The sequence below is a fragment of the Canis aureus genome, chromosome 24, assembly GCF_053574225.1.
Source record: "Canis aureus isolate CA01 chromosome 24, VMU_Caureus_v.1.0, whole genome shotgun sequence".
In the NCBI taxonomy this organism is placed as follows: domain Eukaryota; kingdom Metazoa; phylum Chordata; class Mammalia; order Carnivora; family Canidae; genus Canis; species Canis aureus.
Genome location: NC_135634.1, coordinates 15,065,880 through 15,092,688, shown reverse-complemented (window position 1 = coordinate 15,092,688; position 26,809 = coordinate 15,065,880). Strand labels below are relative to the sequence as shown.

Below are 26,809 nucleotides of genomic sequence, written 5' to 3'. Positions count from 1 at the left end.
TGTGTTTATTAAATAATATAAATAAAATAATTTGTCACTGAACATTTTGAACCTTATTTAAAGCTTTTAAAATTTAAGTGAAATATTAAATGTAAGTATGCTTTTTCCAGCTAGTCAGGCAAATACAATTAAATGCTTTCTTGGAGTTATATAGTCTTAAAAACTTAAAATTCAAAGTGTTCAAACCTGAGTCTAAGTGAATCATTAATTGCATAGAATAGAGTTTGAGATTACTATTACTTTCATTTTTATTTTATTTTATTTTTTATTTTTTAAAATATTTTATTTATTTATTCATGAGAGACTGAGAGAGAGAGGCAGAGACACAGGCAGTAGTGAAGCAGGCTCCATGCAGGGAGCCCAGTGTGAGACTCAATCCCAGATCTCGGGATCATGCATTGGGCCAAAGGCAGACACTCAACCACTGAGCCACCCAGGCATCTCTTCATTTTATTTTAATCTGGCATATTGTAATGCATTTTTTAAAAAGTTGACCACTTAAATTATACAGTGTTTGGAATGAGCATAGTTTGGACCTTTTGCTTTAATATGTTTAAAACTCTAAACCAAATTTTTAAAATAAGTTAGTATTAAAGGAGGAATTTTTATCAAATTTTCCTGAAATGTAAAGGTCTATAATAAATATTACTTTAATTTTTTTAAAGGGATAAAGATGATTCCCTGTTGTCTCACAGACTCACAGATGAGTCTTGCGTTGTACAGATTTTTTTTCTCAATTACTATTATGAAAATTTTCAAATATACATTCACAAAAAAGTAGGGCACTATTGTAATGAATGCCCACATACTCATCACTCAGCTTCAACCATTATCAAGACCCTGCTGGTCTTAACTTTATCCATCTTCTACACAGAGATGCTAGAATATCTTAAAGCAAATTCCAGACATGTCATTTGTAAGTACCCATGCTATTTTTTAATTTTTTTTAAAGACTTTATTTATTTATTCATGAGAGACCGAGAGAGAGGCAGAGACATAGAAGAGGTAGGTGGTAGACCGATGCAGGACTTGATCCCCGGGATCATGCCCTGAGCCGAAGGCAGACACTCAACTACTGAGCCACCCAGGCGTCCTATACATGTTTTTTTAATGGCAGTTTCTCCTCTCTGATTTGAAAACTACCTTTTTCAGTAACATGACCATAAAACAGTGGGACAGATTCACACAAAATCACCTCTGATCATGTTGGATAAGCTTTACATGACAATTTGACCTACTCTTTTTTTTTTTTTTTTGGAATTTACATTCCTGAGAACCAAAGGATGTTTTGTGATCAGATTGACTATGTTGCCAATTATTTTCAGCTGCTTTTAGTGAGCAGACTAATTTCTGGACTCAATCGCTAATAAAAATCTTACAAGAGGTGGTTTTTTATTTTTGTTTCTTGTGTATTGTTTTTCATGAGATAATCTCCTAAAATTGGCTTAAACTACCTGAGCCAGCCTGTCTTTAGTGACATTAACAAAATTGGACATTTTATCAGTAATTATACAAATTGTGGCTGAGGTCAGTTTTTTGTTTTGTTTTGTTTTCCCTTAAACCAGTTGTGTTTCAAGTCTCTTGGGCAGGTCATTATTTTCTAGTATCCGAAGTAGAACGGATATTTATAGGCTGTTATGTCACATTGCATGGGTATGTGCATTTAATTGTACAGAGAAAAGGGAGGATGGATTAGGGGGAGATCAATTTTAATATAATTCATTCTTGTGATATCACATTCCCTACTTCTGACTGCATATCCCACGGTTTTCAGTTCTTGGCAGGCCTGCTTCAATATGTTAGGAAAGTTTGGAACCGGAACATCAAATACACACAAAAGGGGTTGATAACATTTAAATATTGTAAATAACAGTAAGATTTCTAAATGTTCTACCTGTTAAGACCAAAAAGATTAATGTTTATTAATTTCTGTTGAGAATGGTAGGGAGTCTGAGAATTCTACATCTCTTTAAAAATTTGTTTAAAACTGATCTAAATTAGATTAAACCTTTAATGAAAGTTATTTAGTAATTCTGATATGAGGTAGAATCATTCCTATTAATTGCCTTAATCAAGGCAGATGTTGCACTAGGTGAACCAGCCCACCTTATGAACTTGGTACTTTTTCTTTCTTACTCTGAAATTATAAACTCACTCCCTTCCCCTCTATATCCCCCCCACCCCCGGTTTGGTTACACAAGCTCAACATGAGTCATTCTCGTTGTAAAATAGGCAGATCATATTGATAAAGTAAAAGCTGTCTTTATACCCCCCAAGCCCTCTCTACTAAGGTAACCTCTTGTTTTAACCTGTGTCACCCAGGCCTTTTAAAGAAGACATTTAACAAATATAGATTTAGTACATGTTTTCAGCTTTTTGAATCTGAAAGTTTCCAAAAGGTCGAATACTGGAGGGGGAAATGTGAAAAACTGGAATATTGAAACTGGAATTTTATTTATTATTTATTATTTTTTATTTTTTTTGAAACTGGAATTTTAGATACTACTTTGCTTGATTAAAAGCTGAACTAACTCATTTTAAAGAGGGCCTCATGAGTGGGGCACTTGATGGGATGAGCACTGGGTGTTATTCTGTATGTTGGCAAATTGAACACCAATAAAAGATAAATTTATTATTAAAAAAAAAAAATAAAGAGGGCCTCATGAAGCCAGAATATATTAGGCAATTTATTGTAAAGACATGACAAAAATAGGGAAGAAAATACTCAAAGAGAGTAATAGAGCTTGCACACATCATTTCCCACACCACGCATCACTAGCACTTTGATTTGCACTTTAGGGAGAATGTTTAATATGGCAATATTGGCAGTGTCTTTCATCTGTCTGCTTACCTCCTTACTTCCTAGTTAGATTATTCATATATTACCAAAGTCAACAGAACTTCTTAACCTCTTTTTTCTCTCCTTTAGGTGCTAAAGGAACAGTACCTTGGCTACAGGAAAATGTTCTTAGGAGATGCTGTAGATGTATTTGAAGCCAGGCGAGCAGAAGCCAAGAAGTGGCAGAATGCGCCCAGAGTTACTACTGGGCCCACCCCTTTCAGCAACATGCCAAATGCAGCAGCCGTTGCCATGGCTGCAACACTTACACAGCAGCAACAGCCTGCTACAGGTCTGAATGCATTCAAGTTATAGCTTCTTACTGTTCAAATGCAGAACATTGATGTGCATTTTTAAAAGTCTTCCTTTTGTGTTAGCACTAAAGAAATTTCTATGAGTAGCTGTTCCAATACAATCTAAAAATTGTGATGGACACAATTATAAACATACCTGATAAAAAATGCAGGGTAGTCTTAGCAATAATTATACATCAAGTAGATACTGAATATTGTGAATTACTTAATGTTATTTGCTGTATTGCTATAAATGCCCTTTAGAACATGGTGTTTCACTACCGAATTACATTTAAGAATATTAGATTCTAAAATTGTGATTGTATCATTTATTGTTTTAAAAGTCAGAGATAATGCAGCCATACATTGCATTTTTCATATAATACTGATAGATGGTGCATTCTCCTTTCCTCATACATAGTGATTACAGAGTACCCCACATCTAGGATGAAGTACATTGTTATGACTGAAGGCGTGTTGAAGATGAGTTGGTTGTTTTTATGCATCATGACTGAAATCAGAGGGCAGGTCCTTTTAACCAAATTTGGAAGAAAGTACATACTAGAATTCTTTGTACCTTTTCAGAATGAACAGAACAGTAGCAAGAGCAGGAAAAAGATGTTTTGAGATGTTCTGGATTGCATATTAAGAAGTATGAACTGGGAAGCTGGGCAGATGATGAAAATAATTAATGAGATATGGGAAAGCAGATAATTTCAGTCCTTGGTTTAATTCCACTTCTAATGGGAGAAACATTTTTATGGTCTAGTTCTGCAGTGTGGAGTTTGGTCCTATGTCTTTTGAAGATTATTGTCTTTACTCCTCCAGTCTCTTTTTTTGTCAGGCTTGAAGTAGGATGTAGAAAATATAATCTTAATGGATATTGACTTTTTTTTTTTTACTCGTTCATAATTTTTGAGTAATGCTTATTATTATCCTATAGCATGTGTCTTTCTGAAAGTTCCATATAGTCCAATAGTAAATTATAGTACAAAAAGAGTATTGTATTCAGGCTGCCTCTACTAGGGAAGCATTCTCTGGTTTTCATTACTGGCAGTTTAAAAATTGTTCTTCACATTTGGAGATGACAGAATTGACTTACCATCAGTGAATGGCTGATGATTGGTTTATGCCAAACCGTCCACATTCCATGGCTGGACCCATGTGAATAGTGGCTCACAGTGGCACTATATAATAGTTCTCTAGCTGGCTGGAGTGTAGGATTCATTCTCAAGTTATGGAGGGAAAAAAGTCAGTATGTGGCTGATTGCTGTCAAGTCAGTATAGGAATCAGCCCCGTGATAATTAGGATTATCAGTTCTCATGATTATTTAGCTAATGAAACCAACATAGTACTGATTTACTTTCTGGAGCCAGTATTAATCCTAAAATAGATCAAATAAGCATGGGTTTTGGTAGTGTGTTCTTTAAAACTTAAGAGATTTCCGTTTTAATAAATACAACTTGAGAAAGGTCAGTTACGTAAAATGTCATAGTATAAATGAATTATCTTCTGTGGTGTATAACTAAATTTAAAGCCAAACCACTTGTCAGGGTTGTTCTTAATTCTTTTATGTAGAGAGTTTTGAGAGGTCATGCATTTTGGACTCATGAACATATGAAGATATATGTTCATTCTATAAATACAAGTGAGTGCTTACTATGTGCTAGGCTCCAAGGATACAGAGGTAAACAATACGAGTGGAGTATGGTGTTTGCTTTCTGTGGTGGTGGTGAATGTTAGCTTAATTTTGAGGAATCATCTTGAGGAGGCTTTGTTCATTTAATTTTATTTGTGACTTTTGCCAGGCTCCAGGGAAACTTGACTGCTTTCTAATGTTCCCCATAATTTTGAAGCCTACAATAAGGCTTCCTGATTGGCTGGCAGGGATTATAATTTATCAGGCTAAACAGTCTTACAGTGTTTTCATTTTGTGTTGTGTGGATTTTTAGAACTGAGAAGCTAAACAATAGTAATAACAGTTTTGTATTATGTCTTCTCTTTTTCCTTTTATTTCTTTGAGGTCCTCCCCAGTTCCATAGTGCATTCCTTTATGCATCTGATAGGATGTTAGTTATTCCAGTCATGTCCACCACTACAGTGAGATGGATGAGGTCTCTTAGATACATTCTGATTTCATGAGTTACAGCCTGTTGAGAAATTACTGCATTGTGCTCAGTGATTGTTTAGGTCCTGCAACTTTGAGGACATTTTTTCTTTTTAAGTGTCAGTAACAAATTTTAAAGACCATCTAGATTTAGTTAGGTAAAGCATATGTGCTGTTATACATCGCTGTTGATCTGTGCAAGATTTGAGTTGTCAGGGGTTTTTTCTTTAGGTTGCGTATGGGTTCTTCACTAATGTAAAAAGTGCAGATAGCTTCTTAGGCTGCTACCTTCTGAAGGTGGTTTCTGCGTAGTCTTGAAGGTGGAAGTATGGATTGAAGTGACTTCTTAACTTTTCTTTGGTGTTTTTTAATGAAAAAAAAAATAATAGAGATTAGGCCTGCATGATTTATCATTATTGCTTCTGAAGGCTGAAGAGAATTGATGAAAAATCAGCAGGCTAATTACATATCAAATAAGCATCAGTACATGGGTAAATGACATATTAGTAGATCTTGAGTATACTTGTCCATCAGTGCTTTTGAAGCCTCTTAAAAAGCTTAAGACAATTACATTAGGATTATCAATATAATTTTAACTTAGGATAGATTGTTTTAAGCTAAGGTACTGGGATTAAGTTTTGCTGTTGTGTTTTGACACTTTTAAAAGTTCTTAATGTTTACATAATAAGACTATTCTCATGTGACTTAGCTGCTATTTTTAAGGAGAGCTGAGACATTTTGTTAGGAATTTCTAATTTCTAGCTTTTAGTGTAGGTTTGAACATTTAAGATGTAGTGTTAAGTAGGAAATTTTAAGTATTTCATTTTAGTTTCTTGTAGTTTTGTTGTATTAAACAACCAAAGGAACATTCCCCATTAAATCAGTAAGTAAAAATTTTCAAATTGGGGAAAAAAGGCATTTTTTTGTTTCTAAGAAAAATTATTTTTAAAATATGACTTAGGAATAATCATACTAATTACATTAGGTATTTTGAGTAATTATTGAAAATTATTTAAAAATTTTAGCACTTTAGTCCTTTTCCTGTGAATGCAGTTTTACTTTTAAGAAAGTAGAATTTATTCTGGAAAATATGAATTACAGTGCTAAACTTGATTTTGTTGTGTGTGAATATATTATACGGTAACTTTTGTAAAATGTTACTCTACATGAAGATTTCACTTTAGGCAATTATTGGGATATATTACTACTAACTAGGTTTTATTTATGGAACTAAGCCTCTCATTGAATGACTATTCAGATTCTGAAACAGATTTCTTGAATTGTTTACGTGACTTTTGCCTGAAGGATTTAGATTCTGCTTTCTAATAGTGAAACTAATTTATATGGTGGCCAGAGTGTAATATATGCTAATACTTTGGCATGGGAGATATTTATCATGAGTTTTTAATATTAAAAAATGTTATACATTTGCCTACTAGTTTTATAAATGATGTTGCCTTCAGAGTTTGTGTGAAGGTACAAAACTCAAAGTAATCATGTACCTGTTGTGCAATGGAAAGTCTTGTCATTGTCAGAGTTCTTGATTACCTATATCCTGAATATTGATGATTAGGGTTACTCTTAAAAACAGACCCACACACAACAAAAAAAGCATGTTATTTGAGTAACTCTTACGACTTGTAGGGTTGAGGGCTGTGGTGTGCATTATTCTTTAGGGTCTTCCACCAGCAGTGCCTCCTATTAACATGTGACACTTAAGTCTCTCAGTGTTAAAGAAACTGGACGTGTGTTTTCTATGTATTATTTTTGTTCAAAATAAGAGAGTAATATGCTTAGTTTCTTTTTCCTATAGTAACATTTTACAAAAGAGCTGCTAGGCAGGTATTTTATTCTCAAATTAATCTCAAACTGGATGTAAAAATTTAAATCCTTTTTTAATTTATTTTTTAATAATAGTATAAGAACTCCGGCTGCTATTAGTTCTTATTCTTTATTTTCTGGGTAGAAGCTATTTGAAAAGTCCAGTTTCTGTCCCAGTGTAGCAAAATGCAGTTTCCTCAGTTTTCTTTTTTTTTTTTAATGCTTTATAATTTTACACTACCTTTTGAATATACAAACCTCATTCTTCATTAAACAACTTGAAGGCTTTGATTTTTTTTTTTTGAAAAGTTTAAATTTCAATCTGTATATTACTTTGGCTGTTCCCTCAACTTTGAGATGCACTGATCACTGTGCTTGAAAAAGACAAGACTGAAGATTGTACTATGAAATTTATTGAATAATTTTCATAAATTATTTATCAAATGAGAGATTTTTAGATTTTTGTATTCTGCTTAAAGAAAAAAAAGTAGTTAAAAAGAGAGGCTAGTAAGTTTGATGCTATTCTTGCCAAACAAACTCAGCCAAAATCTTTAAAGTAACAAACGGGAAAAGGATGACTAATTGTTCTGCATCTGAGTACGTTTTCCAAAATGTTGGAAAGAAACTTCTGAATTGAAATCTTGAATGTATTGAATCTGTCAAGGTACACAGCGGTGCCTTTGTAAATGTTCATTATCTATCTTATTTAATCAGGTGATAAGTGGTGTAATGTAGCAGAGCTTAATAATAGAACTCAATTATCACTTTTTGTGAACAAGTTGGAATTGTCATGTTACTGTGTAATTGATTTGCTTTAAAATGAACAATAAATTTAATAAAATAAAACATTGTCTTGTTTTTTATCTATTTATTGTATATATCATTTATATTTCATATAAAAAAGTGATGCCTAGTTTTTTGGTACTTACTCTTATGAAGTAACATGATAGTTTTGCCATGTTAGTGTCAGTCTCTTTGATCAGTTGAGACTTGACTCTAACGGTAAGGAGCTTGTTTTAAAAAGAGAAAAAAAAAACCTTTACTAATTACACCAAGTAATTTTATCAGAAAACAAGTGGGGAGAGCTAAAACCATCCTAGAAATAAAATTAAAAGAATTATAATTTACAATACATTAAAGATTTCAAATTATTTAGTAGGTTAAACTAACAATCATTTTTCAATGTGGTAAGCCTCTTAATTGTATGGCGTGAACAAGTCACTTAAAAACAATTTTTTTTTTTGATAGGTAAATCCATTGGGATAGATGAATCAGGCTGGGGAGACATCCTGAAAACTGAATTTTAGCAAATAGAATTTGTCAAAATTAATCACTGTTTATTTAAAAAATAATTTCATAAAGAAACTTTAATCTTGAAAGAGTAAGGCAAATTTGTTTTTTTTTCCCCCCCGTTTTGTTTTGTTTTGTTTTTGTTTTTGTTTTGTTTTGTTTTGTTTTTTTGTTATACCAGGGCCACAGCCATCTCTGGGAGTTAGTTTTGGAACGCCATTCGGCTCAGGTATTGGCACTGGCTTGCAATCAAGTGGCTTAGGTTCTTCAAACCTTGGAGGTACACTTTCATTTTTCTAATATTGCATTGGACTATTATACATTTGAATTGATACTAGCCTGTAAAAAATTTCTAAGAAGCTCTGCTACTTTGGAAGTTAAGGTTCCACCTGACAAAAGCAGTTCTACAAACATAATCCATGCTTTCTAGTATTAGATTTAGAACTTAAAAAAAATCATTTCATCTTCGGTGAATAGTAAATATAAAAGAGTAGTAAGATTAACCGGTAGGGATGTTCATATTTTCAGAGCAATATGCTAAAATGTGAACTTGAAAATTACTTAGTTTTAATAAATTTAATTAACTTTAAAAAATCAGTGGTCTTAATATCAGTTTGGAGTCCAAACGACTTCTGGACATACATCCTAATCATTATCTTCTTTTTCTGTAAATGAACACTTTAAATGGGGAAATAATTTTATTATAATTGAACAGCTCAGCTTCTGTCTTTTCCTGAGCATTTTGGGCATATTTGCCTTTATGCATACTTGTATATATAGTGATGAATAGTTTTATAAGTTAATTCTAACTAGTAAGGTAAGTGTTCTGTAAGTCGTCATGTTAAGTAAAAACATATTCACAATTCTCTGCTATGGGTATTTGAAAGAGTGTACTGTGGCAAGTGTATTGTCATATAATGAATTAAAGTTCCTTTATTTCCACTAAAATGTATCATCATAAGAGAGAAGCCTGCGAGCAATCAAGATTACTTAATGTAGTAAATTCTATTGGAATTACTAGAATTATGGCAGACAGCATATTTCCTATGATCTATAATCCAATTTGCTATTACATATCTTAGCTTTATAGGCCATCATACTATCAAACTCCTTATTTTAGATAATCTGTTGCAGAGTAGCCTAAGAAGAGTTGAATTTTATTTTTAGAGCACCTGACTTTTAAGAGAATGGAAACAGGTCTTTACTTATTAGAATCACCTCTTTTATATAATGAAATATATTTATTTAAATTGTGGACTATAGTATTAGAAAAATCATGATGATCTCACTCTAATTTTCTCAATTGTAATATCAGCTGGTATATGATAGAAGTCTACCGTTAACTGAGTATATTTAACATGATTGTGTTGTAATGATGCAGTTTTTCAATGGTAAAGGTTTGTAAGTGAAAATGTTTTGGTAAAAAGCAGAATAAAGTTTTACCTTATGGTACTTGGTGTTTAAGTTGTGCATGTCATACTTTTTTTTATAAATTTAGTCAGCTTTTTTTTTTCCCCAAAATGAAATATACCTAAGTAGATATGTTTATACCTGTTTGACTAACATCATATTCGAATGATCACTAACATTTCTAGTCCATTTGGGAGAGAAAATACTAATATCTTGTTTCTCTATGGCTTTGTTCTTTAAAAATTGCTGATGGGTCATAAATTTAGTCTAAATACATAAAAATGTTTATTTCAGATTAACCTGATTCTTCGAAAAGTCTGTGAAAGAGTAAATAGATTTCTGTAATAGCACTATATTTATTAGACCTTTGATAATTTTAGGTTTTACTTGTCAGTATCCTTTAACCTGTGTTTTACATACCATTGTATATTTCTCTATTACCCTTCCACTAGGATTTGGAACTAGCTCTGGTTTTGGATGCAGCACCACAGGGGCCTCCACATTTGGATTTGGAACAACAAATAAACCCTCAGGAAGTCTTAGTGCAGGTTTGTGTGTTTTTGGCCTGAATTTCAGGCAAATTTAAAGATGCAAATTATTTAATTTAAAAATATAAGTATTGTTATTTCCAGTATCCAAAAACAATCCCTGATTCAGTTTCTATCCCCTGAATGAAGCATGCAAGCCTAACAAATCATACAGTTTTCTCTCTCTTATAAACTAAAAAGTCAGATTTGTGAAATATTTCTAACAAGACTTATTAGTTTGATATAATAAGTTATCATTTAAGTAGAGATTCTTTTAAACCCAGACTAGTGTCATGGTTAAACAAGTCTCTTCATTATTACAAAAATGAACCCATCATAAAGGTTTTAACCCAGCCTTTATCGTTTTTTATTTAGGAAAATAATTTCTCTCCCAAAGAGATGTTCTTTAGTTATCAGTCCTTTGGTTTTTAAGAATGCCAGTATTAGAGATGATGATTGATTGGATTCTTTGTTCATTTGGAATAGATATGTAATCTTTTGTTCTAGTAGAAAATTCTAAATTTCTTCTCCATTTTTCTCTATATGTATAAATAATGGCTTTTTTTTTTTTAACATGCAGTGCTTAGGGATAAATAGCATGTCTAAAATAATGACATATAATACATTTAAAATTATGTTTAAATTGAGGGAGTTTTAAGGAAATTCCATTTAATATTAAGTGGTATTTAAAATCAACAGTTCCAAAAGAGTAAGATAAGAGCATTCACTGGTATGAGGAAGTAGGCAGTGATAGTACTTGATCTTAGTGATGCAGGGGTTCTTACAAAATCAGAACAATTGGTACTACTCTTTCATGTGTTCATTGACCTGAAAATTGTGGGTTAAGGCCTTCTTAGAGGATTTAGGATTATAGGAATGGGTCCAAAGGTTGTGAAGTCTCTCTTCTAACTGTTAATAATATGTTTTAGAGGGGCTGAAGGAGGAAGGCACCGTGACATATTTAATTAACAGGAAAGTATCTGGCAACTTGAATTTTTCTGTAGAGTTCAGATATTTGTGCTCAGGCTCTTTGGGCCTGGATCACTAAACTTCTGTCTTTAAAGGTGCCTCTTAGTTGTTCGCTAAATTATTTTCCTGTAAAATTCCATGTTACAAATTTAGGGTTCTAAGATATTTGCTATTTTTATAAATTATATATTCTTTTAGCTAGAAATTTACCTCTCTTCCCATTTTTTATATTTGTTTTTGTGATTTAATTTCTGATATGAATATTTTCTTCCCTAAACATAAGGCTTTGGCAGCTCAAGTACATCTGGGTTTAACTTCAGCAATCCTGGCATCACGGCGTCAGCTGGTTTGACATTTGGGGTGTCCAATCCTGCCTCTGCAGGTTTTGGAACAGGAGGACAACTCCTTCAGTTGAAGAAACCTCCAGCTGGAAACAAAAGAGGAAAAAGATAAACATATGGGTGGATGTGGTTGAGAGAATTCATAGCAGCATCGTTCATTCTATGAGTCTATTTTTCTAAAATCGATGCAGTAATTAAATTGCATCCCAGGAGATTTATAAAGTTTTGATATTTTTCCCTACTCTGGAATCTGAACTTTGTTCTTATTTGCCATGCTAAACATCTTTTTTCTTGTGAATTTGAAACCCAGTTGTGTATTTTTCATTATTTTGATTGTCAGTGTAAGAATTGTTCTGATTACATCACTAATTAGTAAAACCTATTTAACCTAGTGTCATAGCAATGTTTTTGTTGATAAGGTTTACATGATGTGAATTATATGCACATTTGTTTCTTATACAGATGGTATAAACTTTAAGTCCTATACTAGAATCAGTTTGTTCCTTGATAAAGGCCTTTTGAACTACACTGCAGGGCATCTTGTGAATACATATGTAAATATATACAGAATAATACACACAGTTGTGTGTTCATATAAAATATATATTTACAGACCTACAACTTTTGCCTCAGAATTTTTTCCCTTTTCTAAGGGTATTCTATTTTTCACCTTTTAAGCTTCAAATCCTCAGTGCTTGTAGAATGATGAGCTAGAGGTATCAGGTCATTGCAGTTATTTGCTTAAAGACTTAATGAAATAATTACTGGTGTAAATATTTGACCAACTCTGCTTCATTGCCCCCAGTCTTTTTCATTTTTGTTTCCACCTTAACCTTTAGCAGCTACTCTGAAGGAAGAGTGCTGTAAGAATCATCAAATAGACTTTAACAACTTTTATTATCCATATACCCTCATTACACCTATATGAGATGTTTTCTCATATTGAGCTGAACCTTCAAGAGCATATTTGAACTCCAGACTAGTGTCTGGAGGCAAAGAGCTATAAAGCCAAATTGATTCTATGCAGGTGAAGGATGCACTATTACCTTAGTGGAAACTTTTCTAGCTGTTCAATACAGAGTTCTTTCTTACAGGGCTATTGATATTGACACCAAATGGAGTGGTTTATCAGCCTCTTAAATGTCTTAAGTAAGTGCTTAATGCTTAATTTGGAATAGAGAAACAATATATTTTAAGAAAAAAAGTATTCTTTGTAGCAACTATAAACTATCCCATTTTAACAGTGAACAGAACTCCAGGTAGTGACACATAGGCATGTCAGATTGCATCTGTGTAATATTTGTCTATATTAGTATTAGTGACAGAGTGGGTGAAAAAGAGGGCCCTTGGAAAGAGAACTGCCTTAGCCATGATTTCAGTCAGAAACCGTTAGGTAGACCTACTTATCTTTCAAGTACAGTTTTAAATGGGATATGAACATGGAATTTCATTGAAAATAGTTTAATTTTTTATATAGAAGGTTTTGTACATAATGTGCATCAAGTGAATATTTTCAGAATCATTTTCACCAAGGCACCTTTTTTTCTAAAATAGGTATTGCATATATATATATATACACACACATGCGCACACACACACACATATATATTTTTAGTATAATGTTAGTTGGGTTTGATTTATTAAAGTGTTGTTAAATCTTTTATTTATCTGCATATAGCACTGATTGGCTTTTTGGGATTGAAACTTTTGCGCCTTGATGCATTAAAATAAGGAAAATGCTTTGTTTCTGAGCACTGAAGTTGTTTTTATTTTTGCATACTTCTCTAATACTGCTATCCCCAGATCCAGATTTTGGGGAAGGGTAGGAAAATGCGAGGTTTTGTGTTTTGAATTACTGTCAGAATTAAATACCCAATTACAGCAAACTTTTTTTTTAAAAGGACGTTGCATTGTGCTGCAAAAATCTAAATATTTATATTTCTTATTTTTTTCTTTATATATTTTACATTTTAATATGTTGAACCACTGGAAATTTGTTACAGATCAATTTGTGATAGGAGTTTAAATGTGTTGTCATTGTCGCCATTGTCTTCACTCTGTCCAGAGCCTATCATTATGTAAACAATAAAATTTATTGTGTCAGTTGCTTTGAATCTTATAGGTGTCAATAGTTGTTCTTAATATGTAAGTTTCTTTTTATTGGTCTTTTATTCTCTTTGGTCAGTTTTTAGTGTTTTCTTTTTACCAGTTTATGTATCTTGCTTCTTTTTGTAGAGTGAACACAAGATAGTAAGTTGTCCCTTGCTTTTGTCCTTTCAAGGTTACAAAAACATAGTTATATAGAAGAATATTGAGTAGAATGTGAAAGTCCCCTTCAATTCCCAAGCCCTGATTCTACTTTCTTTCCCTGAGTATCTACTCGTCATAGTTTGGTGTGTATCCTTTTGAACCCCTTTAAAAAATGCAGTTTTCCACATACGTGTACATATGTTCATTTTTTCTTTTTTTCTCTTTCTCACATTTTATCATTCTCAGATCCTTCTTTTTCTAACAAATGAGTTAAAAATCTGTATACTCTGATTTGCCTTTTTTCCCCTTTAATGATAGATCGCCAATGTTTTTCCATGTCAGTCCATGAAATTTGCTTTTATGTGCCATCCCATAGCATATTTTCTGTGGTTGGGCAATTCGATTCTTTCCAGTATTTCAGTTTTACAGAAAAAGCAGTGAATATCCTTGTACTTGGCTCTTTGTGCTTATGTTTAATGTTTCTTTGGAATTGATCCTTGAAGAGGAATTGCTGAAAAGGCATACAAATTGTATTTCTTAATGTTGGATTGCCTTCTAAAATTGCTGTGTAAGTAATGCACTTCTGCAGCGTGTATGAGTACCCATTTCCTAGTATTCTCTGTCACCCTATATATGATCAATCCTAATAATAAGTAGTAGTGAGGTTGAGCTTTTTAATATATAGTTAGCCATTTGCATGTTATTGTAATTGTATGTTGATATCCTTTGTCCATTTTTATACCAGTTTATTTAGTAGTGTTTTTTTCTTGATCTCTGTAGGTAGTGGACATTAATATTTTTCTTGTGAGGTAGTTTGGACTCCTCAGCTGGGTTCAGACCCTTGCCTTGAGCCTATGTGATCTTGGGCAAATTAACCACTTTTCTAGACCTTAATTAAGCTTTATCATCTGAAAAGTGGGGATGATAAAGATGGGTAGTCCTATTAATTATAGAATCTATTATTAATCTATTAAAGCACTTGAATGGCATGAACTCCTGATACTTCTTAAGCATCAGTGTTGCACCACACCAGTACCTCACTGCTGTTAATCAGTATAACTGGGAGCTTTATTTTGGTACGTGATAGGGAAGATACCTGTTTTTACTCGTGTGTGTGTGTGTGTGTGTGTGTAGGGTGGCTATTTTAAGACACCTATTCTTTAAGATAAACTTGATACCTATATTTTCCTTTAAAAGATGTTATTGGGATTTTGATTGGGTTTATACAAGTAAAATACATTATGATCTGGGGAGAGTTGACAATATACACAGCATGATGTATGCGTATATTAGGTCTCATTCTTTCAGCAAGGTTTTACAGTGTTTATTTGATATTTGGTTAATTGCTTTTCCTAACAGCATCTTGATTTTATTTCTGAGTGGATTTTTATCCTGCACTTGGTACAAGGTCATTCACATTATTACAGAAGCAGATTAACTGTTCTTTTGTGTTGGTACAGTAAACCTAAGTTAATGTCTTACTAGTCTCAGATAGTGTTTTTTGGCTACAAGGGAATTTGAATAGTCCCTTTAGAAATACTGTAATGGGTTTTTTTACATATGAAATATTTGGGTTTGAATGATTTATCACATTTACTTCAGCATCCCCTCCGTGCCTTGTTCCAGTCTCACCGTTTGTAAACCTGACTGCACTGTAGTTTTGGGGGCTTACACCACCAAGTTATTAGAGGATGCGTCCTTAGGACTCTGTAACCCAGGGTCAGTGTCCTGAAAGTCTGAGCTGGAGGGGCTAATTTGTTTATTTAATTTTTAGATTTTATTTATTCATGAGAGACACAGCGAGAGAGAGAGAGAGAGAGAGAGAGGCAGAGGGAGAAGCAGGCTCCACGCAGGGAGCCCGACACGGGACTCGATCCCGGTTCTCCAGGACCACAACCTGGGCCAAAGTCGGAGCTAAACCGCTGAGCCACCCGGGCTGCCCTGGAGGGGCTAATTTAAATCTCTTTCACAAAGCCCCCTTTGCCTATGGGGACCTCCATTTATTGAGTGTATAGTCTGTTCTGGGCACCACACTCACAACTTTATATACTTGATGATGTTTAATCTCACTATCATCCTATAAAGCAGAAAACTCCAGTTTCTAGATGAAGAAACTGCAGTTGAACTTTGTTTACTGGAGGTCGTGTGGCTGTCAAGTCATAGAGCTAGGTTTATTTGTGATAACAGGAATAGCACACTGATTTTCATGGCTAGCCTCTCAAAGGCACCAAAGGTAATGATATTGCATGATTTACATGAGGGACATTCCAAGTATACAATAAAGTATAGATGAAGGCAAGGTAAGTACAAAGGGCTATGGGACTTGAAGGTGAATAACCCTATCATGGTGGAAGGAGGAAAAAGCAGGGCTACTATTAGCCACTATTCCCCGCTGCTTCCCTATGAAGAGGCTCAGAGCGGAGCCAGTCATTCCAGCATGAGGGGTGCTCTGCTCATCCTGAAAATGGTAAGGGGGAGTAATTTGGGCTATTGGGATCCTAGGAAGGTAAGTTTAACAAGAAAGCCTTTCCAAGAAGGCTTCCCTGACTCCTGTTCCCCCAGAGAGCACTGCGTGCTCAGATGGCATGAGACTAGATCCTTTTCCTGCCTTACAGAGCGATGAACCTCATCTGGCCCAAGGAGACCATGAAAATAGGCAAGAAGCTCAGGTGCTAAGAGCACATAGAGGAAGGAGTAGGAATTACTGGAAGAATTGGTCACGGTCCAAGTTGTTTGCCTTTTCCTACTCAATCTAACACACGTTTTCTCTCTATGTAATCTGCCAATTAAGTGCAACAAATACCCCGTTCACAAAGGCTGCCATGCTGAAGAGTAGGCTGTAAGTTTAACTTGCAGAGACCTTTTTTTTTTTTTTTTTTTTTAAGATTTTATTTATTCATGAGAGCCCAGAGAGAGAGAGGCAGACACACAGATAGAGGGAGAAGCAGGCTCCATGCAGGGGGCCCAACGTGGGACTCGGGGATCCGGCCCTGGGCTGAAGGTGGCACTAAACCGCTGAGCCACCTAGGCTGCCCAGAGACCTTGTCTTTGTCATCCTCACCCCTCTGAATCCCTTGATAGCAAGTCATTTTAATTCATTTCATTTAATTCAGCAAACATTTGTTACTATTTGCCATATTTCAGTCACTGCTGGGAGTTTAGAGGAATATTACTATGAATAGGGTATTTTCTATGCTCAATAATACCAGCTGACATCCAGTGCTAAGTGGAGGCTATGGTCTACCTTTGAGAGCTTTACACGTATGAACTTATTCCTCAGTCCTCTTGAGATGGATATTATTATTTCCTTTTTACAAATGAGCAAACAGGCACAAAAGAGTTCAATAACTTCTAATGGTCACTAGTAAGTAGATGGGCCAGCATTTTAGGCCAGGCTATTTTTCTAGAGTCTAAGATCCTAATTCTGACTATATGTAAGTAGTATAATACAATTTGAACTTCTTACTAAGTGATAGGATAAAGGTACAAAGAAAATTGTTGAGAGCACAGAGATGTTAACTGGCTTGAGGAAGCCCACCTCCCAAATTATAATAGGTGGTTTTGAGCAATGCATAAATATAAGATTTTATTTATTTACTTGAGAGAGAGCATGAGAGCAGGGTGGTGGTGGTGGGGAAGGCAGCAAAGGGAGGAAGAACCTTGGGGCAGACTCCGTGCCGAGCGTGGAGCCCTACTTAAGGCTGGATCTCCTGACCCTGAGATGACCAGAGGAGAAACCAGGAGTTGGACACTTAACAACTGAGCCAATTCTGGGGCCCCAAATTATGATTTATTTTCAATGAAGTATTAGCAATTTGAATTTAAAGAACCACATTGTTTAATTAAAGATAAATTTTGCATTTGAGCAACATAAAGGAATAAAGGCAACTAATACTTCCCAGAATAAGTTTCTGTTAAATCTCTTTTTATTCTAATACCTACTGTTTTTCTTCATAGCTGCATAGCATGTATGTCCACACTGTGTTTGATAACCTATGTGTTTGGGTGAATATTTAGATTGTTTGTCTCTTTTCCTTTTCCTTTTTTTTTTTTTCTATATTAGAAATAATTCTAGTAGGATAGGTAAAAATGGTATCCAGTTTTATTGACATTTCCTTAATTATGAGGGGGTTTGAACATTTTTGTGTATTATTAGCCATCTTTAAAAAAAATTATTTGTAAGAGCTCTTTGGATGGAATCACTTTTTGTCGAGATGTCAAGATAATTAATTTTGGAAAAATTAATAATTTTAAACCTTTAGTCTTGGATCCATGTTACTTTTAAAAATGAAAATTATATCATCATCTCTTCATATTGCTTTCAAACTTTCTTTTTTTTTTTTTAAAGATTTATTTATTTATTTATGATAGAGAGAGAGAGAGAGGCAGAGACACAGGCAGAGGGAGAAGCAGGATCCATGCACCGGGAGCCCGACGTGGGACTCGATCCCGACACTCCAGGATCGCGCCCTGGGCCAAAGGCAGGCGCTAAACCGCTGAGCCATCTAGGGATCCCTCAAACTTTTTTAATATTTTATATTATTTCTCATATATTGCAAATGTTTTGCAGCTAACCTTTTCACCTGTTTATGGTTATTCTTTTTGCTGTGTAAAAATTTAATTTTACCAAAATTTACTAGTCTTTTTTTAATGACTTCTGGGAATGAGTGAGAGGTCAATGAGAAGACAAAAGAGATTAAGACATTTTAACTTCTACAATTTATAGTCTTTTTTTTACCACTACAACTTCGTAATTGTATGAAGTGGTCTTTAGAAGATTCAGCTAGCTGGCTGGTGCCAGGTTGTAATTAGAGGATGGCAGAACTGAAAGGAGACTTCATGCACACCACTTTCCAGAGTGCATTGACAGTAATGGAGTTTTTGAGCATTGCAGTAACACTAAGGTAGGTGATATCATCATTTATTTCTCTTTAGAGATGAGAGACGAACCTAAGGAATTTGCTCAAAGTCCTAAAGTCCTAAGTGAGGATTCTAAAAACTCAAACTCCAGTATCACAGGTGCTATTCTAATGAAGTCTTTTAGAAATCGATTATCAAATAATGGCACTTCCAGCTCAGTGTCATTTCCAAAGATAATGCCTTCTATATTGTTATATATTGAGAAGGCAGAAGAAAAGTTAAATGTTGTGGCCAATGCATTTTTCTTCTAAAAAATTTTTCTCCTAAATGGACATGAGAACTTAATTGAAGGACATCAACTCTTAACACGAGTGACAAGTTCTATTTTTTTTTCTCTTGCAAACTGTATAGATGCCACTATGAAAACTGAAATAAACTATCTTTTAATTGGACCTTCTAGACTGAGCCCTTGTTTGATGTAATGATTTTATCATATTTTTGAAATAATCTATTAGGTTTCTAAAAACTGCCACTTTTAGATTCCTTATGTAGTGTTGAGCCTATGTGATCTTATTTGTATTTTTTTCCCTAAAACTGTAATTGTGTGTGAGGTGCATGTATCTGTGTCTGTGTGTATACAAATATAATTAAAATCATTTGTATATAAGATGGAAAATATATCATTGAAAGTTATCCCTGTTTTTGATGACATATAAACATTCAAAGATATATTTTAATATATTTTTGTATATCAATATTATGCCCTTCTGACTTAATAGTTTAGTGAATTTCTTACTCTTGAAAACAGAATTTTATTTTTTAATTTTAATAATCCTTATTTTTTATCAAAATCACATTACACAGTTTAAAGAGACAACTGTTTAGATAGCCTTGTTACAAAAGCAGCAGTCTCCCTTTTCTCCATTTGGAAGTGACTAATGAAATTAAGTGACCCCTTAAAGCTTTTAGTCAATTCTGTTTTTAGTCCCACCTTCACCCCTACTTACAAAAAAGTATCAGTAGCTTCCTGCTCAGCTTTCCCCACCATAAGTAAAAGCTTTCTCAGGGCACTTGGGTGGCTCAAGCATCCAACTCTTGATTTCGGCCCAGTCATGACCTCAGGTTGTGAGATTGAGCTGGGGCTCCATGCTGGGCCTGGAGCCTGCTTACAATTTTCCCTCTCCCTTTACCCCTCCCTTCTTCTCTAAAAAAAAAGAAAAAAGAAAAAAAAAAGAAAATTAGCCTTCTTGATCTGCTAAGTCAGTTCATTTTCCACTCCAGTTCCTAGAATTTCTTTGCTATTAGCTTTTTTCCTATTCTCATTGTCTTTGTGGTTTTAGACTACCTTTTAAAAATGTTGATCCTTTTTGGTAATTTTATTGAAAATTCATTTAATTTTACATTTTGATTTTATTTTGTGGAAATTCTCACTAGTCCTTTAAAAACTATGCCTGGTCATTTGATAATCTCTTATCCTTACTTAAACTTTCTTTTCTTTATGCATTTAATATACTCATTTTATATTTGTCATTGACAAGTCCGATATCTAAAGTCAATAGAATCTGATTTTTTTTCTGTTGATTTGTTCAACATGACTTGTCTTTCTCCTTGTGTGTTTTATAATTTTTATCCTTGATAGGAACTTATCTTTGGGAATTATCTGAGGCTGAAGATGTGTTCCTCCAAAGAGGATTTGCATTTGCTTCTGTTAGGCACCTGACCCAGGTCCACTTCAAAATAACATCTCACTCAGGATTATTTAGGTGACATATATAGTGTAAATTGAAACCATAGTCCCTTCTGAGAGTCAGCTCTAAGTAATGAATTCTCAGCAGAATTTTCTTTCATTTCAGAGAGCCAAGGCTACAACAGGCAAATTTTATTTATCAGACACTTTCTTATTATTTATGTAGTAGTATGTTGACAAGGGGTTGGCAAACTATAGCCTGTGGGCCAAATCAAGCTCACTTCCTGTTTTTGTACATTTATTTTAAAAAAAGCAACCATAGCCATTTGTTTACTTATTGTCTATGGCTGCTTCTGGTATGCAATAGCAGAATTAACTCATTGGGACAGAGGCTAAAAAAAGCCTAAAATAATCACTGTCTTCTGGTCCATTAGATAAAAAGGATGGCTCCTAGTATGGACATTTGGTGTCCCTGTTCTACAGATGTGTTTGTGTTGAGGGGGGAGGGGTTCCTCTTACTCCTTAATTTGCATGGCTCATATTAATTTGGATATAGGCAAAACTGCTTAATTAAGAGACCTCAAAATGCAGTGGCTTGAACAAGATAGCTTCTTTCTCTTTCATATGGTCCAAGTAGCAGTCCAGGGTGATTTGGCTGCTCAGCAGACTCAGAGGTCCAGACTCCTAATAGTGTTGTTTGCTATTTGGACAGTGATGTTCTTGTCTACACAATGGAATATATTTGCATTCCAGCTCATGAGAAGAGGGAAAATGTGGCGAGAACACCTCTTTTCCTTTTAAGAGTGTGATCTGGAAGTTGCACATGTCACTTCTGCTCACATCACAGTGGCCAGAATGAGGCCACATAGCTACAAGTGAGGCTGGGATATGTCTTTTTCTTTTCTTTTTCTTTTTTTTTTTTAAGATTTAAGAGGACTTGCAGTCTGTTTTTTGTTTTGTTTTTTTAAGATTTTATTTTTTATTCATGAGAGACAGAGAGAGAGGCAGAGACACAGGCAGAGGGAGAAGCAGGCTCCATGCAGGGAGCCTGATGTGGGGCTTGATCCCGGGTCTCCAGGATCATGCCCATTGGTAAAGAAGAAGGGGACAGTGTTTTCTGGGGGAAAACTGTTAGACTGCACGGGGTCCTGGGCCTTGGCCTATCTCCTGAACAGCTGCTAAAACCTTTAGATCATTGGTAGCTGCCAGACTCTGTGCTTCTCCTTCCTCAAACTTTCACTTCAATTGTTTGACTTCTAAGACTTTGCCTTTCCTAGCTAGTTCAGCTATGAGTCTACAAGGTGTTTTTAGGGGCACCTGGTGGGCTCAGTCAGTAGAGCATGAAACTCTTTATCTTGGGTGTTGTGAGTTCAAGCTCTACATTAAGCATATAGCCTACTTTTAAAAAAAGTGTTAAAAAATTCTACCCATCATTTTCAGTTGTTTTGTAGTGGGAGTATATTTTAGGAGATCTAATCCAAATATAGTTCCTTTTTTTTTTTTTAAGATTTATTCACTTATTTGAGAGAGAGAGAGCATGAACGGGAGAGGCACAGGGAGAGGGAGAAAGAATCTCAAGCAGGCATGGCACAGAGCATAGAGCCCCATGTGTAGGGCTTGATCTCACAACCCTGAGATCACGACCTGAGCCAAAACTAAGAGTCAAACACTTAGCCAACTGCGCTACCTAGGCACTCCCAAATAGAGTTCTAAAGAGAGGCCCTTTACTTAATTGTTACAGGTACATATTCTATTGAATCTATCTTATTCCTGATATGGATGTAAGCTGACCTACATTGCATCTATCCCAGCAGTGATTTTACTTTTTTGTCTATGATCTAGTTTGTATTATCCTTTCTTCAAAATAACTATTCTTGACTAGCTTTTACTTTAACTCTGTTTCTGGTGTTGCTCTTTATTTTGACCTTTTTTTTTTTTTTTTAAAGATTGATTGATTGATTCAGAGAAAAAGCATGAGCAGGGGGAGGGGTAAAGGGAGACAGAGAAAAGCAGACTTCCCACTGACCATGGAGCCCAACACGGGACCAATTCCACAACCTTGAGATCATGACCTGAGCTGAAATCAAGAGTTCAACACTCAACTGACTGAGTCACCCAGGCACCCTATTTTGACCTTCTGTAACTTTATGTTCAGAGGGTACAAACTAGAGACATGTAACTTGATCTGTTTGGTCCACAGAATGTTTGCTGACTTTTAAAAATCAGACTTTACATGAAATCCCACATCTCTTTCTTGTAAACAGACTGTGGACAGATTTGGCAGCAGTGACTGGCCACCCCACCTACTCAGGGAGCTGCACCTTTCAGAGCTGTCATTGACCTTCCAATTTACCCCAGTCTCCCTGCTCCCTGCTATCTCCTGCATTCACATCACTTGTTGAATCACCTGCTGTACCAATATAATCATTTGCTCTGTTGTACACTGGCTTTGTCCACTCTTCTGTCTCCTTTAACTATCATAGGAGTCTTCTCTACATTCTCCTTCACTAGTGCCATGACTGGTGGGGAAATTAACTCACAGAGATCCATGCCCCAGCCTTCCCTATTCAGAGAGATGTGAGAGTGATGATGGTTAGCCTTTTCTCAAATAATCCTTAGGAAGGAAAATGTATTCACCACCTGGCAAATTTCTCAGAGCTGTGGAAAGCCCCAGGCCATCCATCATCACTGAATGCAGTGAATCCAAAACTGGAGCTCTGCAGTGCAGGGCAGCTGACAGCACGGGGCAGGGGAAATGATTTTCCTTCTGCCGGAGGAGAGCTAGTTAGATATTTCATGTACTATTATTCAAGGCACAGTGTGTTTCCTGGCCTGTGAGAATTGTTTTTTGTCTTTTACTATTTTGTAGGTAATTAATAACAAAGAATAATTCTTTCTAATCATTGTTTACATTTTCTATGTAGCTGAACAAAAGATTGGTCTGAAGAAAAGTTCTTTTAAATAATAGGCAAAATCAGTAACGTGCTGAGCATTATTCCTTTTGGTTTCCAAAAGAATTCCTCTCATACACTGTTTTATTTGTATTTGATTTAGAATTAGTGATTCTCTATTTTTTTTAACCATATGCTTCCTGATAGTAACAAACACATTTAGTGAACACCTATGGTAAGCCAAGCAGGAGTATGTGGAAAGTCATCCTGCCTTCATTCAGAATTAGTACTTCAATCTGCTCTGTATAAAATGGTAGCCACTCACCATATGTGAGTACTGAGCACTTGAAATATGGCTAGTGTGATTGAAAAATTGTGAAAAATTGAATTTAAAAATTTCATTTGGGGAGCACCTGAGTTTGAACAGTCAGTTAAGCCTTGGATTCTTGGTTTTGGCTCAGGTTGTGATCTGAGGGCCATGAGATCTTGCCCAGTGTCAGGCTCCATCAGCTTGAGATTCTTTCTCCTTCTCCCTCTGGCCCTCCTGTTTGTGTTCTCTCTCTCTCTAAAAAATAAATTAAGTAAATATTTTTTAAAAATTTCATTTGAATCAATTTAAATTTGAAATGGACATTTAATTTAAATATTGGGCAACATTATAAGTGTGTTTGGAGCAACCTGGATACACGAGTCTACTTTTTGATTGTAAATTTTATTTAATCTACATGCAGATCAAGTAGTTCCAAGCAAATTTAGCACTTGAGAAGCTTTTAGTTGTAAAATCAACACTGGATTTTGAAGTCTTGGCATGAAAAAAGAATAAAATACTTCATTAAAATTTTTATGTCAACTTCATGTTGAGATGATAATATATTGGGTTAAATAAAACATTAATTTCATGTGTTTGTCTTACTTGTTTTAATGGAGCTCCTAAGTTTTAATTTAATTTAATTTAAATTTTAAATTATATATGTGACTTGACTTGCATTATATTTCTTGGACAGTACTGCTTGAGATAGTACTCATCATGGTCCTGGGACCACAAATGGCTTATCATAGACCTAAAAAGAGAAATAAATTGCAAAATTTTAATGTGTTTCTTTAAAAAAAATCTATGTCTATTGCTATAAGGCCTCCCAACTGCCACCTGTTTCATTGTCTGTACCTTTGAAAGTGATCGGAATTCTTTTTTTTTTTTTTAAGATTTTATTTATTCATGAAAGACATACACAGAGAGGCAGAGATGCAGGCAGAGGGAGAATCAGGCTCCCTGAGGGGAGTATGATGTGGGACTCGATCCCAGGAACCAGGGATAATGACCTGAGTCAAAGGCAGACACTCAACCACTGAGCAACCTAGGCATCCCAGTAATTGGAATTCTTAGTTACCTCCTCAAAATGCAAATAGGGTTATGTAAACCCCATACACTTTGGTGCATGTGTGCCAAAAGACTAACTCAAACACGTTAGTCTAACACACATGGTTCCTCACACTCGGGCGTCTACTTTACCAGCACTCTACTGGGGCTCTCACATACCAAGGCCATTCCAGGACACTATGTTCTTTCATACCACTTTGCATTTGCATCCTGTACTTCCTTTGGAATAAATGGCCTCTTAATGCTATCTTTCCTCATCCGTCCCCATATCCTCCAGCAAAATTAATATGCACCTCTTCACTCTGGTTGGACTTTGGACCTTATGATACAGGCTTACCACATTATATTTTTGTTGCTCAAGAATATATTTGTCTCCCACATTAGATTATGTAATTCCAGAACAAGAGCCCTGTTTTATTTTGGTTTGTTTTTGTACCTTCATTTGATCGGACTCCATAAATATTTATGAATTGAGTGATTACTGCCATAGGAAAATGGTTAAGTCAGTGACCCACTGCTGATCTTTCTCTGTATAGGTGTTGGAACCATGCTGCCAGGGTTAGAATCTCTGCTCTACCACTTAGTAGGTATATGATCGTGGCCAAGTTATTTCCTGTCTTTTAAGTATCCCATTAATGAAATAGAGACAATAATACCTATCTTATAGGTTGACTGTAAGGATTAAGATGATCTAACACACATAAGATGCTTCAGTGTGAAGCGTGCAATAAATATTAACAATTTTAAGTGTCACAATACAGTCTAAACTATTTTTCTTTTTCTCTCAGGCAACAAATCACAGGTTTTAACTGGATTTCGAAAACCCAGTGTTACAGAAACCAATGAAGTAGGAAGAAAAATCCAGTTCTGAGCAGTCTTTGAATCGACAAATATCTACTTTGCAAGGAACTTCTGATTATTATTCTATGAGTCTCACTATTTAAGAATAGAACTATAAGGCTTAGGGTGAGTGTGGTCAAGATGTTTTGAATTCAGTAAAGAAAACTTGCCCTTTGATGTTTAAGGATGATCTAATGGATCATATACCAGCTACTGAGAATGTTTTTAAAAACTAGGAAGTTGGCCACTAATTCAGTGTATATAAGGAACTGTGGAAAATTTACAGAAGGAGCTGACCAAGTATAGTGAATTAAATATTTATCAACTTTAATTATGCAACTCATTTTTTTAAAAAAACAGCTTTACTGAAATATAATTTATATACCATACAATTCACCCATTTGAAGAATACATTCAATGGTTTTTAGTGTATTCACAAAGTTATGCAATACAACAATTTAATTTTTGAATATTTTTTTTTAAACATTTTTTTTTTATTTTTATTTTATTTTTTTTAATTTATTTATGATAGGCACACAGTGAGAGAGAGAGAGGCAGAGACACAGGCAGAGGGAGAAGCAGGCTCCATGCACCGGGAGCCCGATGTGGGATTCGATCCCGGGTCTCCAGGATCGCGCCCTGGGTCAAAGGCAGGCGCCAAACCGCTGCGCCACCCAGGGATCCCTAATTTTTGAATATTTTTGACCCCTCAAAAGGAAACCCCTTACATATGAGAACTCACTCCTTCTTCCTCCTCACCTTCCTTCCGCCCCAAGTCCTAGGGAAACTTTAATTTCCTTCCTGTATATGTGTATGTATATATACACACTTGCCTATTCTGGACATTTCATGTAAATGTGACTGGGATCTTTCACTTAGCATAATGTGTTCAAGGATCAACTGTATTGTCGGATATATCAGTACTTCATTCCTTTTTTTACTGCTGAACAGTATTCTTTTGCATGGATATAACACATTTTGCTTATTCACTCATTAATTAATGGAATTTGAGTTGTTTCCACTATTTGGCTATTATGAATAATGCTACTATGAACATTTATGTACAGGTTTTTGTGTGGATGTATGTTTTCAATTCTCATGGACATGTACCTAGGAAAGGAATTGGTGGGTCACATGGTGATGCTAACATTTTGAGGTATTACCAAACTTTTCCAAACATTTTACATTCTCACCAGCAATATATGAAGGTTTCAATTTCTTTATATCCAGTTATTGTCTTGAAAAAATTATAGCCATCCTGGTGGGTGTGAAGTAGTTATCTCATTGTGGGTTTTATTTTTTGAA

General features: G+C 34.9%; 1 protein-coding gene across 3 annotated transcripts in view; it reads left to right on the top strand.

The window, feature by feature from the left end:
* Positions 1–25,835, top strand: part of NUP58 (nucleoporin 58) — a 53,058-nt gene extending 27,223 nt beyond the window's left edge. For 2 of the 3 annotated variants that reach the window (XM_077868366.1, XM_077868367.1), the window contains 4 exons: positions 2,930–3,131; positions 8,533–8,631; positions 10,214–10,309; positions 11,541–13,712. In XM_077868366.1, coding sequence (XP_077724492.1) covers positions 2,930–3,131; positions 8,533–8,631; positions 10,214–10,309; positions 11,541–11,710 — 567 coding nt within the window. In that variant the 3' untranslated portion in view covers positions 11,711–13,712. Of the gene's footprint in view, positions 1–2,929; positions 3,132–8,532; positions 8,632–10,213; positions 10,310–11,540; positions 13,713–25,452 lie in introns of those variants that run through there. The other variant, XM_077868368.1, reaches the window with a different exon arrangement.
* Positions 25,836–26,809: the final 974 nt, after the last annotated feature.